At 65.9% G+C, this 15,204-nt stretch overlaps 2 protein-coding genes and 1 pseudogene across 2 annotated transcripts; 2 read left to right on the forward strand and 1 right to left on the reverse strand.

The window, feature by feature from the left end:
- The first annotated feature begins 612 nt into the window (after positions 1 to 612).
- Positions 613 to 6,332, forward strand: SNRPD2 (small nuclear ribonucleoprotein D2 polypeptide). The gene is made up of 3 exons (XM_068910216.1): positions 613 to 742; positions 1,904 to 2,083; positions 5,296 to 6,332. Coding segments are annotated over exons 1-3 (357 nt in total). The 5' UTR covers positions 613 to 740; the 3' UTR covers positions 5,471 to 6,332.
- Positions 6,333 to 7,993: 1,661 nt separating this feature from the next.
- On the reverse strand, positions 7,994 to 10,656 carry LOC138061318 (uncharacterized; annotated as a pseudogene).
- A 9-nt stretch (positions 10,657 to 10,665) lies between these two features.
- MEIOSIN (meiosis initiator) lies at positions 10,666 to 14,528 on the forward strand. Its single transcript, XM_068910318.1, has 7 exons — positions 10,666 to 10,986; positions 11,118 to 11,235; positions 11,924 to 11,996; positions 12,112 to 12,239; positions 12,321 to 12,510; positions 13,549 to 13,638; positions 14,294 to 14,528. Exons 1-7 carry the CDS (start codon positions 10,678 to 10,680, stop codon positions 14,427 to 14,429), a joined length of 1,044 nt encoding a protein of 347 aa, XP_068766419.1. The 5' UTR covers positions 10,666 to 10,677; the 3' UTR covers positions 14,430 to 14,528.
- Positions 14,529 to 15,204: the final 676 nt, after the last annotated feature.

Below are 15,204 nucleotides of genomic sequence, written 5' to 3' on the forward strand. Positions count from 1 at the left end.
CGCTTTGGTACAACTGGGGGGGGGCGGGGGCTCATGTCAGCCTGGGCCCCCCATGAGGTCCGTTTCCAGCCCCCCCATGTCTGTTTCCACTCCCCATGTCTGTTTCCAGCCCCCCCAATGTCCATTTCCAGCACCCCATGTCCGTTTCCAGACCCCCCATGCCTGTTCTCACTCCCCCATACACGTTTCCAGCCCCTTCATGCCCATTCCAGCCCCTATGGCAGTTTCCAGCCCCCCTATGTCCATTTCCACTCCCCATGCCCGTTTCAACCCCCACATCTGTTACCAGCCCCCCATTATCTGTTTCTAGCTCCCTCTGTCCATTTCCAGACTCCCATGTTCGTTTCCAACCCCCCCAAGTCCGTTTCCAGCCCCCCGTGTCCGTTTCCACCCTCCATGTCTGTTTCCAGCCCCCCATGTCCGTTTCCACCCTCCATGTCTGTTTCCAGCCCCCCATGTCCGTTTCCAGCCTCCCCATGTCCGTTTCCAGCCCCCTCCGGGCAGTTTCTCGCCCCCCCCAGCGCTGCCGCCGTGGCCGCGCGCGGCCCCGCCTCTTTTGGCCGCTCCGCCCTGCCGTAGCGGCGGCTCTTCCCTCCCCCCTCCCCGCTCCCGGCGCGCATGCGCAGCGCCCTCTTTCCCCCCGCGAGTGCGCCGTGACCCCGGAAGTAGCTCCTGGGCGCCCCGGAAGTGGATCCGTGCGGGCGGCGCGCGGGAGCGGGAGACGCGCGAGGGGAGCCGCCATGTGAGGGGGGAGCGGGAGCGGGGGGGAACCGGGAGCGGGGGGGGGGACTGAGAGAACCGGGGGCGGGGGGGGAACCGGGGGCGGGGGGAACTCAGAGAACTGGGAATGGGGGGAACGAGAACAGGGGGGAACCGGGGACGGGGGGGGACCGGGGCCGGGGGGGGACCGGGGACAGGGGGAATGGGAACGGGGGGGAACCGGGAACGGGGGGGAACCGGGGATGGGGGGGAACTGAGAAAACTGTGGATGGGGAGAACAGGAACAGGGGGGAACCGGGGCCGGGGGGGGGGAACCGGGGCCGGGAGGAACTGAGAGAACCGGGGATGGGGGGGGGGAACGGGAACAGGGGGGAACCGGGGAAACCGGGGATGGGGGGAACCGGGAGCGGGGGGGGGGGGAACCGAGGACGGGTGGGAACTGGGAGAACCGGGAGCCGGGGGGAACCGGGGATGGGGGGGAACTGGGGGTACGGGTGACGGGGGGGGGAACTGGGAGAATCGGGGACGGGGGCAACGGGAACAGGGGGGAACTGGGGATGGGGGGGAACTGGGGACGGGGGGAATGGGAACGGGGGGGGGAACCGGGGCCGGGGGGAGGGGGAACTGGGAGAACTGGGGATGGGGGGGAACCGGGGACAGGGGGAATGGGAACAGGGGGGAACCGGGAATGGGGGGGAACTGGCAGCGGGGGGAACCAGGGATGGGGGAGAAATGGGAGGACCGGGGATGAGGGGAAACTGGGAGGACCGGAAACGGGGGGAACCGAGAGCATGGGGGATCCGGGAATGGGGGGAACGGGGAACTGGGAGTGGGGGGGAACTGGGGGAGGGGGAACTGGGAACAGGAGGGAACAGGAACGGGGGAGGGGGGCCAGGAACAGGGAAGACCGGAAACGGGGAGGACTGGTAAGAGGGGAGAACCAGGGACGGTGGGAACCGGGAGCAGGGAGGGGACCAGGTCTGGGCTCCCCCCTCTCCCCAATGTCCCCGCTCCCCGTTGTCCCCCCCCTCCCAGTGCCCCCCTCATGCCCTTGCGCCCACTCCTGCGTCCCCCCGGGCGCGTCTTCCCTGCTGTCCTGTTCCCCCCGTCCTCTGTTTCCCCCCCCCCTCCCCCCATGCCGGTGTCCCCAACCCTGGGGTGACCCGGCGGGGTGACGCCGCAGGTCGCTGCTCAACAAGCCCAAGAGCGAGATGACGCCGGAGGAGCTGCAGAAGCGCGAGGAGGAGGAGTTCAACACGGGGCCCCTCTCCGTCCTCACCCAGTCCGTCAAGAACAACACCCAGGTGCTCATCAACTGCCGCAACAACAAGAAGCTCCTGGGGCGCGTCAAGGCCTTCGACAGGTCCGTGTCACCCACCCCCCGGTGTCCCCAAACCCACCCCGGCGTCCCTAAATTCCCCTGGGGCCCTCTGTGTTCCCGAATCCCCCTCCTGCCACCCCAAAGTTGTCCCCGTTGTCCCCAAATCCCACCCCGGCCTCCTTAAATCCTTCTGGAGCCCTCCGTGTTCCCAAATCCCCTTCCTGCCACCCCAAAGTCCCCCCCAGTGTCCCCAAATTCTTCCCCGATGTCCCCAAATGCCCCCCTGGAGTCCTCTGTGTTCCCAAATCCCCCTCTTGCCACCCCAAAGTTATCCTTGGTGTCCCCAAATCCCACCCTGACCCCCCCAAATCTTGCCCTAGAGGCCTCTGTGTTCCCAAATCCTCCTCCTGCCACCCCAAAGTCGTCCCTGTTGTCCCTAAATCCCACCCCAGCCTCCTTAAATCCCTCTGGAGCCCTCCGTGTTCCCAAATCCCCTCCTGCCACCCCAAAGTTGTCCCCGTTGTCCCCAAATCCTTCCCTGGCATCCCCAAATGCCCCCCTGGAGCCCTCTGTGTTCCCAAATCCCCCTCCTGCCACCCCAAAGTCCCCCCAGTGTCCCCAAATTCTTCAGTGCTCCCCATTGTCCCCCCAAAACCTCCCATGACCCCACTACCCCCCTGAGGACCCCAGTGTCCCCCCAAATGCGCCTCGCATCCCCAAATCCCCCCCGGTGTCCCCCAAATCCCCCTGGAGCCTCCCCCGGTTCCCAAATCCCCCTGCCACCTCCCCACAGTGTTCCCCGGTGTCCCCAAAACCTCACGGGAGCCTGGTGTCCCCCAGGAATCCCAATGTCACCAAAATTCCCCCCCACCCCCAGTGTCCTCACGTGCCCCTGGAGCTCTCCATATTCCCCCAATCCGCCTCCTGCCACCCCAAAGTTGTCCCCGTTGTCCCCATATCCTGCCCCAACGTCCCCAAATGCCCCCCTGGAGCCCTCTGTGTTCCCAAATCCTCCTCCTGCCACCCCAAAGTCCCCCCCAGTGTCCCCAAATACTTCCCCGACGTCCCCAAATGCCCCCTGCAGCCCTCCGTGTTCCCCAATCCCCCTCCTGCCACCCCAAAGTCCCCCCCAGTGTCCCAAATCCCACCCTGGTGCCCCCAAATCCTGCCCCAGCATCCCCGAAATCCACCCTGGCTTCCCCAAATCCCCCTCTGTGTTCCCAAATCCCCCTCCTGCCACACCAAAGTTGTCCCCCGTGTCCCCAAATCACCTCTGTGTCCCCAAATTCCCCTGGAGCCCTCCAGGTTCCCAAATCCTCCTCCTGGTGGCCCAAAGTGCTCCCCAGTGTCCCCCCCAAAACCTCCCAGCACCCCAGTGTCCCCCCTGAGGACCTCAGTGTCCCCCAAATGCCCCGGGTGTCTCCAAATCCCCCCTAGTGTCCCCAAAATTCCTCCTGGCACCCCCCCAGGTTCCCAAATCCCCCTTTTGCCTCCCCAATATCCTCCCCAGTGTCCCCAAAGTCCCCCCCGGGAACCCTGCTGTCCACAAATTCCTCCCTCTTTCCCAAAGTCCCTCCCCCATGTCCCCAAAAATCTCCCAGTGTCCCCCCCGAGGACCCCAATGTCCCCCTGGGACCCCTGGTACTCCCTGAATTCCCCCCAGTGTCCCCAAATCCATCTCTCGCCTCCCCAAAGTCCCCCCCTTCGGTGTTCCCAATGTTCCCCCAGGAACCTCAGTGTCCCCAACCTTCCCCCCGGACCCTCCAGTGTCTCCAAAGTTCCCCCCTGCTTCCCCAAAGTCCGCCCAGTATCTCCCAGAACCTCTCAAGACCCTCTGATGTCCCCAAAGTCCCCCCGGGACTGCTGGTCTCCCCCAAATCCTCCCCCCAGTGGCCTTAAAACCCCTCTGGCGTCCCCTGGTGCCCTCAAAGTCCCCCCCCCAGGGTCCCCAAAGTCCCCCCAGGGTCCAGTGAGGTCCCCAGAGTCTCTCCTGACCGCACCCCAGTGTCCCTGAAGACCCCCCAGAGTCCTCCTGGTCCTGCTCCATCCCCTTCCATGTTCCCAAAGTCCCCTCCCCCCCGCCCCAGGGTCTCCTCGGTCCCCCTCGTTGTCCTCAAACTCCCTCCTGTTGTCACCAGGGGTTCCGTCGGTCCCCCCAAAGTCCCCCCAGGGTCCTCTGCTCCCTCTCAGTGTCCTCTGGTGTCCCCAAAGTCCCCCTGGTGTCCCCTCAGTCCCTGCAATCCCCACCAAGGTCCCTCCCCCAGCATCTGCTGGGGTCCCCCCCACTGTCCCCAAAGTCCACCCCAGGGTCTCCTTGGTCGCCCCAAGGGTCCCCTGATGTCCCCAAAGTCCCTCCTGGCATCACCCCAGTGTCCCCAGAATGCCCCCAGAGTCCCCCTGATGCTGCTCCATCCCCCTCCACGTCCCCAAAGTCCCCCCCGGGGTCTGCCCGGTCCCCCCGATGTTCTCAAAGTCTCTCCTGTTGTCACTTGGGGTTTCCAAAAGTCCCCCAAAGTTCCTCTCAGTGTCCCTTGGTGTCCCCAAAGTCCCCCTGAGGTCCCGTCAGTCCCCGCAATCCCCACCAAGGTCCCTCCCCCAGCATCTCCTGGGGTCCTTCCCGCTGTCCCCAAAGTCCCCCCCAGGGTCTCCTTGGTCGCCCCAAGGGTCCCCTGATGTCCCCAAAGTCCCTCCTGATGTCACCCCAATGTCCCCAAAGTGTCCCCAGGCGCTCCTCCTGGTCCTGCTCCATCCCACTCCGCGTCTCTAAAGTCTCCCCCGGGGTCTGCCCGGTCCCCACGGATGTCCTCAAAGTCCCTGCTGTTGTCACCTGGGGTTTCCCCAGTACCCCCAGGTTCCCCCGGTCCCTCCCAGTGTCCCCTGGGGTCCCCAAAGTCCCCCTGGTGTCCCCTCTGGGGTCTCCCTCGTCTCTCCTGATGTCCTCAAAGTCCCTTCTGTTGTCACCTGGGGTCTTCCCGTTCCTCCCAAAGTCCCCCCAGGGTTCCCTGATCCTTCTCAGTATCCCCTGGTGTCCCCAAAGTCCCCCCTGGTTCCACCCCGGGTCCTCCAGCCTGGGAGCAGACCGACTCAGGGGAATGTTTTGACATCCCCCTGGGGATTTTGGGTTCCCCGCCACGGATTTCAGCCGTCTCAGGAATTTTGGGCTCCCCTGAGGGGATTTTAGGGCCCGCTGGGCATTTTGGAGTCCCCCAAGGGCACTTTGGGGTCCCTTCAGCGGGTTTTCGGGTGCCCGGCAGGCACTGCAACATGGTGCTGGAGAACGTCAAGGAGATGTGGACCGAGGTGCCCAAGAGCGGCAAAGGCAAGAAGAAATCGAAGCCCGTCAACAAGGACCGCTACATCTCCAAGATGTTCCTGCGCGGCGACTCCGTCATCGTCGTGCTGCGCAACCCCCTCATCGCCGGCAAATAGGCACCCCCAAGGACCCCCCCCCCAAAAGCCCTAAAACCTTCCCGGCCTCCCCCTAAACCTTCTCGGCTTCCTTCCAAACCATCCCGGCTTTGGGACGGCTCGGCCAAGCACCGCCATTTCCCCCTCACCGCCCCGCAAACGCACGCTGGGAGCCCCCCCCCCTTCCCCGAATTCAGGCCGGGGGTGCTGCGACGCTGCCCAAAATCCCGCTGGCAGCACTGGGATGCCCCCAAATTCTTACTGGGAGCGCTGGGATGCCCCCGAAGGGTCGGCGGGAGCTGCAAAGGCATGCTGGGAGCCTGGCAGATTGATGCTGGGAGCACTGGGACGCCCTCACGTTCAAGCTGGGAGTCCTGGCACCCCCCCCAAATTCAAGCTGACCCCCCCCCCAGGCTTACACCAGACCCCTAAAATGCCGGCAGCACTGGGATCGCCCCAATGTTTGAGCTGGGAGTGCTGGGTCCCCCACCCAAATGACACCGGGAACCCCTAGCACACCCCCAAAATGAGGACGGCAGCACTGCCCCCCCCCCAAATTGGTGCTGGGAGTACTGGGACCCCCCCCAGGCTCATACTGGTGCCCCCCAAATGATAGCAGCAGCACTGAGACCCCCCCAAATTCCAGCTGGGAGCACTGGGACTCCCCCCAGGCTCATGCTGGATGCCCCAAAATGACACTGGGAGCACAGGGACCCCCCCACTTTGAGCCCTGTGCCCCCACCCAGTGTCACTTCATGGCCCCCCCAGCTTGTGCTGCCCCGGGGGGGGGCGTTGGGGGCAATTGGGGTCTGGGGGGGGTTGGCCCCCCTCCTCCCCGGTGTCTTGGCCCTGTTGTCAGGGCAATAAAGCTGGTTCGGTTGTGCCCGGTGTTGCCCCGTGCTGCTGCCCCCCCCCAACCCCCCCCCGAGGGGCAAAACCGCCCCCTCCCCCGTTTGCCCCCAGCGCTGCAGGGGCGGTGGGGGGGGGGGGCGGCAGGAGCGCAGGCCACGCCCCCTGGGAGAGCGCGCGCCACTGGCCCCAGCCACGCCCCCAGGAGCGCGCCGCGCCTCCAGGCCACGCCCCCCGGGAAGAGCGCGCCACTGGCTCCAGCCACGCCCCCGGGAGAGAGCGCGCCACTCCTCCAGGCCACGCCTCCTTTGGCAGAGCGCGCCACTGGCCCAAGCCACGCCCCCTGGGGCAGAGCGCTCCCCGCCCCCAGCGCGGAGAAGGCGCCGCTCGCGCGGACCCCGCCCCCTGGCGGGAGGCTCCGCCCCTCGCGCCCAGGCCCCGCCTCCCCCGGCGTTTGGCGCCGGCGCTGCCCCGGGGAAGGTGCGGGGGCCCCGGGGCGACCCCCTCCCCCCCCCCATCCCGGGACCCCCCAAATCCGGGACCCCCCCCGGGACTGGCCCCCCCCCGAAATCCTTCCCCCCCAGGGGACCCGGCCCCCCCCAGCTCCCCCCCAAATCTGGCTCCTTCTGGGATAGGGACCCCCCCCAAATCCGGGACCCCCCGAGACTGGGGCCCCCCCGAAATCCTTCCCCCCCAGGGGACCCGGCCCCCCCCAGCTCCCCCCCAAATCTGGCTCCTTCTGGGATAGGGACCCCCCCAAATCCAGGACCCCCCCGAGACTGGGCTCCCCCCGGGCCCCTCCTGAAATCCTTCCCCCCCAGGGGACCCTCCCCCCCCCGAAATCTGCCCCCCCGGGATAGGGACCCCCCAAATCCTGTTCCCCCCCATTCTGGGACCCCCCCATCCCAGGACTCCCCCCAAATCCGGGACCCCCCCTGGGACTGGGCCCCCCCCCGAAATTCTTCCCCCCCGGGGGACTCGGCCCCCCCTTCCCCCCCAAATCTGGCTCCCTCAGGGATAGGGACCCCCCCCCAAATCCGGGACTGCCCCCGAGACTGGGCCCCCCCCCGGGACCCCCTCGAAATCCCCCCCAGGGGACCTGCCCACCCCGGCTCCCCCCCCAAATCTGGCCCACTCTGAGATTGGGACCCCCCCAAATCCTGCCCCCCCATCCCGGGACCCCCCCAAATCTGGGACCCCTCCGAAATCCTTCCCCCCCAGGGGACCCCGACCCCCTGGCTCCCCCCCAAATCCTGTCCCCCCCATCGCAGGACCCCCCCCCAAATCCGGGACCCCTCTGGGACTGGGAACCCCCCCGGGACCCCCCCGAAATTCTTCTCTCCCAGGGGACCCGGCCCCCCTGGCCCCCCCAAAATCTGCCCCCCCCAGGATAGGGACCCCTTCAAATCCTGACCCCCCCCGGGGACTGGGAACTCCCCCACCCCCAAATCTGGGACCCCCCCAAATCCTTTCCCCCCCCGGGATCGGGAACCCTCCCCCCAATCTGGGCTCCCCCTGGGACAGGGCCCCCCCCCAGGGACCCCCCAAAATCCTGGCCCCCCCAGGAGACCCAGACCCCCATCCCAGATCCCCCCTAAAATCCTTCACCCCCGGGACTGGGGATCCCCTTGACCCCCCCAAACCCTGCTCCCCCCCGGGCAGGACCCTCCCCCAAAACCCGGACCCCCCCCGAATCCCCTTTTCTCAGGTTTTTCCCCCTTTTCTGCCAGCAGATGCGGGCACGGGGGGGCCGCGCTGGGACGCCGGAGCCACCCCGGAGCCCGCGGTGAGGGGGCCCCGAAACGCCCCCGTCTGCCCCAAAACACCCCAATCTGCCCCAAAACGCCCCGAAACGCCCCCATCTGCCCCAAAACACCCCAATCTGCCCCGAAACACCCCAGTCTGCCCCGAAATGGCCTGAAATACCCCCAAACGACCTCATCTGTCCCCAAACGGCCTGAAACGCCCCAATCTGCCCCAAAATACCCCAATCTGCCCCAAAATGCCCAAGTCTGCCCCAAAACACCCCAATCTGCCCCAAAACGCCCCAATCTGCCCTGAAACACCCCAGTCTGCCCCGAAATGGCCTGAAATACCCCCAAACGACCTCATCTGTCCCCAAACGGCCTGAAACGCCCCAATCTGCCCCAAAATACCCCAATCTGCCCCAAAATGCCCAAGTCTGCCCCAAAACACCCCAATCTGCCCCAAAACGCCCCAATCTGCCCCGAAACACCCCAGTCTGCCCCGAAATGGCCTGAAATACCCCCAAACGACCTCATCTGTCCCCAAACGGCCTGAAACGCCCCAATCTGCCCCAAAATACCCCAATCTGCCCCAAAATGCCCAAGTCTGCCCCAAAACACCCCAGTCTGCCCCAAAACGCCCGAGTCTGCCCCGAAACACCCCAATCTGCCCCAAAACACCCAAGTCTGCCCCCAAACACCCCAATCTGCCCCAAAATGGCCTGAAATACCCCAAAACACCCTCATCTGTCCCCAAACAGCCTTAAATGCCCCAAAATGCCCGTCTGTCCCCAAATGCCCCAAAATGCCCCTGTCTGTCCCCAAATGGCCTGAAATGCCCCAGTCTGCCCCAAAATACCCCAATCTGCCCCAGAATGGCCTGAAATGCTGCGGTTTGTCCTGAAATGGCCTGAAATGTTCCAAAACACCCCAATCTGCCCTGAAATGCCCCAATCTGCCCCAAAACACCCTGATATGCCCCGAAACGGCCTGAAACACCCCAAAATGCTCTGGTCTGACCCCAGACACCCTGATCTGCCCTGAAACAGCCAGAAATGCCCCAAAATGGCCCATTCTGCCCCAAAACACCCCAATCTGCCCCGAAACGGCCTGTAACACCCCAAAACACCTCAGTCTGCCCCAAAATGGCCTGGAACACCCTGGTCTGCCCCGAAACACCCCAGTCTGCTCCAATCTGCCCTGAAACTGCCTGAAATGCCCCAATCTGCCCCAAAATGGCCTGAAATGCCCTGATCTGCCCCGAAACACCCCGATCTGCCCCAAAATGGTGTAGTCCGTCCCCAAATACCTTGTTCTGCCCCAAAATACCCTGATCTGCCCCAAAATGCCCCGATCTGCCTCCAAACACCCCCTCTGCCCCAAAATGCCCCAATCTGCCCCCAAAACCACCTGATTTGCCCCCCAAACACCTCCTTCTGCCCCCAAATCCCCCATTCTGCCCCCAAACTTCCCATTCTGCCCCAAAATGCCCCATTCTGCCCCAAAATGGCCCATTCTGCCCCAAAATGGGCCGTTCTGTCCCCAAACCACCCCATTGCACCCCAAATCCCCTCATTCTGCCCCAAAACACTCTGTTCCAGTCCAAAGTGCCGCGCTCTGTCCCCAAAATGCCATATTCTGCCCCAAAATGCCCCCAGCTGCCCCAAAACGGCCCGTTCCGCCCCAAAATGGCCCGTTCTGCCCCCAAACCACCCTGTTCCACCCCAAAACCTCCCTTTCCTGCCCCAAACCCCATGTTTTGCCCCAAAATGGCCCCGATCCACCCCAAAACCCCCGATCCACCCCAAAACGCCCCGTTCTGCCCCCACACTCCCCCGTTCCTCCTCAAAACCGTCTGTTCCGCCCCAAAACCACCCTGATCTGGCCCAAACCGTCCCAAAATGGCCCCGGCAAAACGACCCAATTTCTTCCGGATCGGTGAATCCCACCGACCCTGAATGGGGAATTTTCCCCATTCCGTTTTCTGCTGTTTTGGTAAATTCCTCCACCCGGGAGCAAGACTGTTTCGCCTGGTGCTGTTTTGGGGCGATTTGGGTAAATCCCATTCCCCCGTACCATTTTGGGGCCGTTTGGGTGAATCCCACCCACCTCTGGCACTGTTTTGGGGCAGTTTGGATAAATCCTACCCCCTGGTACCATTTTGGGTTAGTTTGGGAAAATTCCACCCCTGCAGCACCATTTTGGGGCCATTTGGGTGAATTCCATCCCCCCCGGCACTGTTTTGGGGCGATTTGGGTAAATCTTCCCTCCACGGCACCGTTTTGGGGCAATTTGGGCAAATCTCACCCCCCTGGTGCCATTTTGGGGCAATTTGGGCAAATCCCACCCCCCCGGTGCCATTTTGGGTCAGTTTGGGTAAATCCAACTCCCTTGGTGCCGTTTTGGGGAGATTTTGGTCAATCTCACCCCCCGGTGCCATTTTGGGTCAATTTGGGTAAATTCCACCCCTTCCCCGGGGCCGTTTTGGGTCAATTTGGGGGAATCCCACCCCCCCTGCACCGTTTTGGGTCAGTTTGGGTGAATCCCACACCCCCGGTGCCATTTTGAGTCAATTTGGGTCAATCCCACCCCCCACGGTGCCATTTTGGGTCAATTTGGGTAAATCCACCCCCCATGGCACCGTTTTGGGTCAATTTGGGCAAATCCCACCCCCCACGGTGCCATTTTGGGTCCATTTGGGTGAATCCCACCCTCCCGGGGCCGTTTTTGGGGGGCCATTTGGCTGAATCGGGCCCCGTTTCGGGGGCGTTTTTTTCGGGGCCGGTTCGGGTGACCGTCCCCCCCCCCCACCCGGTGCCGTTTTGGGGCTCTTTGGGGTGTTTCAGGCAGCGGCAGCAGCGGCGGGGCGACTGCGCGACGCTGCTGCGCGACCTGGCCCGCCTGCTGCCCCGGCCCCGCGCCGGCGGCCCCCGCCTCACCCAGGTACCCGGCTTTGCCCAAACCCGCCGGAATTCGCCCCAAAAATTCCACTTTTTTTTTTTGGGGGGGGAGGGGATTTTTTTTTGGTCGGTTGAGCCGTTTTGCTCATTCTGGCCGCTTTTCGCCCCGAGCAGAAGGAGGTGCTGCGCCATGCGCTGGGCTACATCGAGCACCTGCGCAGCAGCCTGGCGGCGGCCCGCGAGACGCTGGGGGGGCCCCGGCGTCCGGCCCTCCCCGCCCTGCCTCCAGCAGGTGGGTGCTACCCGGATGCCTGGGCCCCAGCCCGGGTGCCTTGGTCCCTTCATGGACACCTGGGTCCCTTCCTGGACGCCTGGGTCCTTCCCGGATGCCTGGGCCCCTCCCTGGACGCCTGGGCCCCTCCCGGATGCCTGGGTCCCTCCCGGATGCCAGGGTCCCTCCTGGGCACGTGGGCCCCTCCCCTTGGCACTTGGGTCCCCCCGGACGCCTGGGTCCGCCTGGACACTTGGGTCCTCTCAGACTCCTGGGCCTTCTCCCGGACTCCTGGGCCCCTTCCCTTGACTCCTGGGCCCCTCTCCCGGACTCCTGGGCCCCCTCCTGGACTCCTGGACCCCTCTCCTGGACTCCTGGGCCCCTCTCTGGACTCCTGGGCCCCTCTCCTGGACTCCTGGGCCCCTCTCCCAGACTCCTGGGCCCCTTCCCTGGACTCCTGGGCCCTCTCCTGGACTCCTGGACCTCTCTCCCAGACTCCTGGGCCCCTCTCCTGGACTCCTGGGCCCTCTCCTGGACTCCTGGGCCCCTCTCTGGACTCCTGGGCCCCTCTCCTGGACTCCTGGGCCCCTCTCCCAGACTCCTGGGCTCCTTCCCTTGACTCCTGGGCCCCCTCCTGGACTCCTGGACCCCTCTCCCAGACTCCTGGGCCCCAGCCCACCTCCCTCCACCTCCGCTGCCGCCTTCGCAGGGTGCCACCGGCCCCTGTGGCTGGACTCTGATGACGATGACGACGGCGCCGAAGGCCTCGGGGCCGTGCTGGGGTGAGTCCTGCCGCCGCCACCTCCGATGGGTGATGGCAGCAGTGGGGAAGGGGGGGGTCGGTCACCGGCTCTGGGTGCCGCAGCACCCATGGGTGCCTCCCACCCGCCCACCCAGCCGACGCTGGGCCGCCGAGGAGGAGGAGGAGGAGGCCAAAGAGGCGCCGCCGCCGGCTGCCGCTGCCCTGGGGCTCAGCCCGTCGCTGCTGTCGTCGCCCGGACGCCTGGGCCCCGCTGAGGACCCTGGTAGGTGGCGGGGGGACAGCGGGGGCGGGCGGACGGGCGGCGCAGGGCCGGGCGGCGTGGGCGAGCAGCTGTGGGCGGCAGCGCTCTTCGCCGACGTCCGCCTCAGCCCCGCGCCGGCCGCCGAGGACGAGGAGGAGGATGGTGATGGTGACGGTGATGGTGGCGGGCCACCGGTGAGGCTGAAGGGGGTGGCCAGCGGGCGGCCGCCCAAGAAGAAGTGCGTTAACGGCTTCATCATGTTCTGCCGGCTCCACCGCAAGCAGTACATCCGGTGCGGGGGCGACGCGGGGCGGCGGGGGACGCCGAGGGGGACGTGGGGTCACCAAGGGATGGGGGGGACACCAAGGGGCATGTGGGGACACCAGAGGGGATGTGGGGACACCAAGGGATGGAGGGACACCAAGGGGGACATGGGGACACCAAGGGGATGGACAACACCAAGGTGGACACCAAGGGGATGGGGGGACACCAATGGGATGTGGGGACATCAAGGGATGGGGGGACACCAAGGGGTGGGGACACCAAGGGATGGAGGGGGACACTGAGAGATGGGGGGGACACCAAGGTGGACGTGGGGACCCCAAGGGATGGAGGGACACCAAGGGGGACATGGGGACACCAAGGGGATGGGGAAACACCAAGGGATGTGGGGACACCAAGGGGTGGGGACACCAAGGGATTGAAGTGGGACACCAAGGGGGTCATGGGGACACCAAGATGGGCATGGGGATGCCAAGGGGGATGTGGGGACACCAACGGGATGCCGGGGCACCGAGGGCTGGGAGCACCAAGGGGGATATGGGGACACCAAGGGGATGGGGGGGCACTGAGGGCTGGGGGGGACACTGAGGGGGACATGAGGACAACAAGGGACGGAGGGACACCAAGGAGATGGGGGGACACTGAGGGCCGGGGAGATACCAAGGGACAAGGGGACACCAAGCGGGATGTGGGGACACCAAAGGATGGAGGGACACCAAAGGATGGTGGGACACCAAGGGGATGGGGACATCAGTGGGGTCAAGGGGACACCAAGGGGGACATGGGGACACCAAGGGATGGAGGAGATGTCAAGGGGCAGGGGGACGCCAAGGGGTGGGGGACATCAATGGGGACATGGGGACACTAAAGGGGGGGGAGGAGACACCAAGAGGGACGTGGGGACACCAGGGGGACGTGGGGACACCAAAGGGACATGGACATCAAGGGGGATGTGGGGACACCAGGGGGACGTGTGGACCTGGGGGCGGGGAAGGGGCGGCGGGTGTCACCCCCGGCAGGTGACGCGGTGACGGTGACGCTGGGACAGGGCCCGGCCGGGGCTGGCGTCCACGGCGGCCACGCGGGAGCTGGCCCAGCTCTGGCGGGGGCTGGCTGAGGAGCAGCGGCGCCCATACCGGTAGGCCTCGGACGCCTGGGCCCCTCCCTGCCCGGTCACCTGGGTCCCCTCCCGGACACCTTGGGCCCTCCCGGACGCCTGGGCCCCTCCCTGCCCGGTCACCTGGGTCCCCTCCCGGACGCCTGGGCCCCTCCTGGGCACCTGGGCCCCTCCCTGCCCGGTCACCTGGGTCCCCTCCCGGACACCTCGGGCCCTCCCGGACGCCTGGGCCCCTCCCTGCCTGGACACCTGGGTCCCTCCCCGACGCCTGGGCCCCTCCTGGGCACCTGGGCTGCTCCTGGACACCTCGGGCCCTCCCGGACACCTGGGCCCCTCCTTGCCCGGACACCTGGATCCCCTCCTGGACACCAGAGCCCCTCCCGGATGCCTGGGTCCCTCCCTGCCTGGACATCTGGGCCCCTCCCGGACACCTGGGCCCTCATCCTGGACACTTGGGCCTCCACCCCAGACACTTGTGTCCCTTCTCGGACACTTGGGCCCTTTCTGGACTCCTGGTCCCCTCGGGACACCTGGGCCCCTCTCAGATGCTTGGGCCCCTCCCTGGACTCCTGGGTCCCTCCCCGGACACCTGGGCTTCTCCCGGACTCCTGGGTCCCTCCCCGGATGCCTGGGCCCTCCCGGACGCCTGGGCCCCTCGCACCTGCCCTGCCCGCAGGCTCGAGGGCCGCCGCTTCAGCCGCCTGCACGGCCGGGCCGTGCGCCACCGCGGGGACGGGGACACCGACGGGGACGGCGATGGGGACGGGGACGGGGACGCCGCCGCTGCCTGGCTGCAGCTGCCCGCGCCCTGACCCCCCACGGAGCCGGGTCCCCGCATCCCCCCCGTCCCCGTGTCCCCCCATTCCTGTGTCCCCATGTCCCTGTGTCCCCATATCCCTGGGTCCCTCCATCCCCGGGTCTCCAAGTCCCCATGGCACCATGTCCCCACGTCCCCACCTCCCCATGTCTCCATGGCACCATGTCCCCGTGTTCCCACATCCCTGGGTCCCCATGTCCCCGTGTCCCTACATCTCCATGTCCCTATGTCCCATGTCACCATGTCCCTATGACCCCATGTCCCCACCTCCTCATGTCCCCATGTCCCTGTGTCCCCATGTCCCCACATCCCTGGGTCCCTGCATCCTTGTGTCCCCATGTCCCCACGTCCCCATGGCACCATGTCCCCATGTCACCGTGTCCCTACATCTCCATATCCCTATGTCCCATGTCACCATGTCCCTATGTCCCTGTGTCCCCACCTCCTCATATCTCCATGTCCCCATATCCCCATGTCCCCATGGCCCTGTGTCCCCATGGCACCATGTCCCCATGTCCCTGTGTCCCTACATCCCCATGTCCCATGTCAGCATGTCCCCATGTCTCCCTGTCCCCGTGTCCCCAAGGCCCTGTGTCCCCATGTCCCCTCCATGTCCCCGGCACTCAGGGACACCTCTCAGCCCCAAACCATCCATCGCCACAACAGGGCTGGGGACACTCGGGGACATGTTGGGGACGCGTCGCTGCGCTGTGTTGGCGCCCGGCGCTTTGGTCAATAAAGTCACTTCTGGGGCTCGGTGTCTTCCTGTG

This window comes from Struthio camelus, chromosome 16 (genome assembly GCF_040807025.1).
Source record: "Struthio camelus isolate bStrCam1 chromosome 16, bStrCam1.hap1, whole genome shotgun sequence".
Lineage (NCBI taxonomy): Eukaryota > Metazoa > Chordata > Aves > Struthioniformes > Struthionidae > Struthio > Struthio camelus.

Excerpts from the sequence above, each read along its gene's own strand:
- SNRPD2 (XM_068910216.1), top strand. Across the intron at positions 2,084-5,295 it reads CGCGTCAAGGCCTTCGACAG|GCACTGCAACATGGTGCTGG; the intron begins GTCCGTGTCACC and ends GGTGCCCGGCAG.
- MEIOSIN (XM_068910318.1), top strand. The coding sequence starts at position 10,678 with ATGGCACCGTTTTGGGTCAATTTGGGCAAATCCCACCCCCCACGGTGC. Across the intron at positions 11,997-12,111 it reads GGCCTCGGGGCCGTGCTGGG|CCGACGCTGGGCCGCCGAGG; the intron begins GTGAGTCCTGCC and ends CCGCCCACCCAG. Across the intron at positions 13,639-14,293 it reads GAGCAGCGGCGCCCATACCG|GCTCGAGGGCCGCCGCTTCA; the intron begins GTAGGCCTCGGA and ends CCCTGCCCGCAG.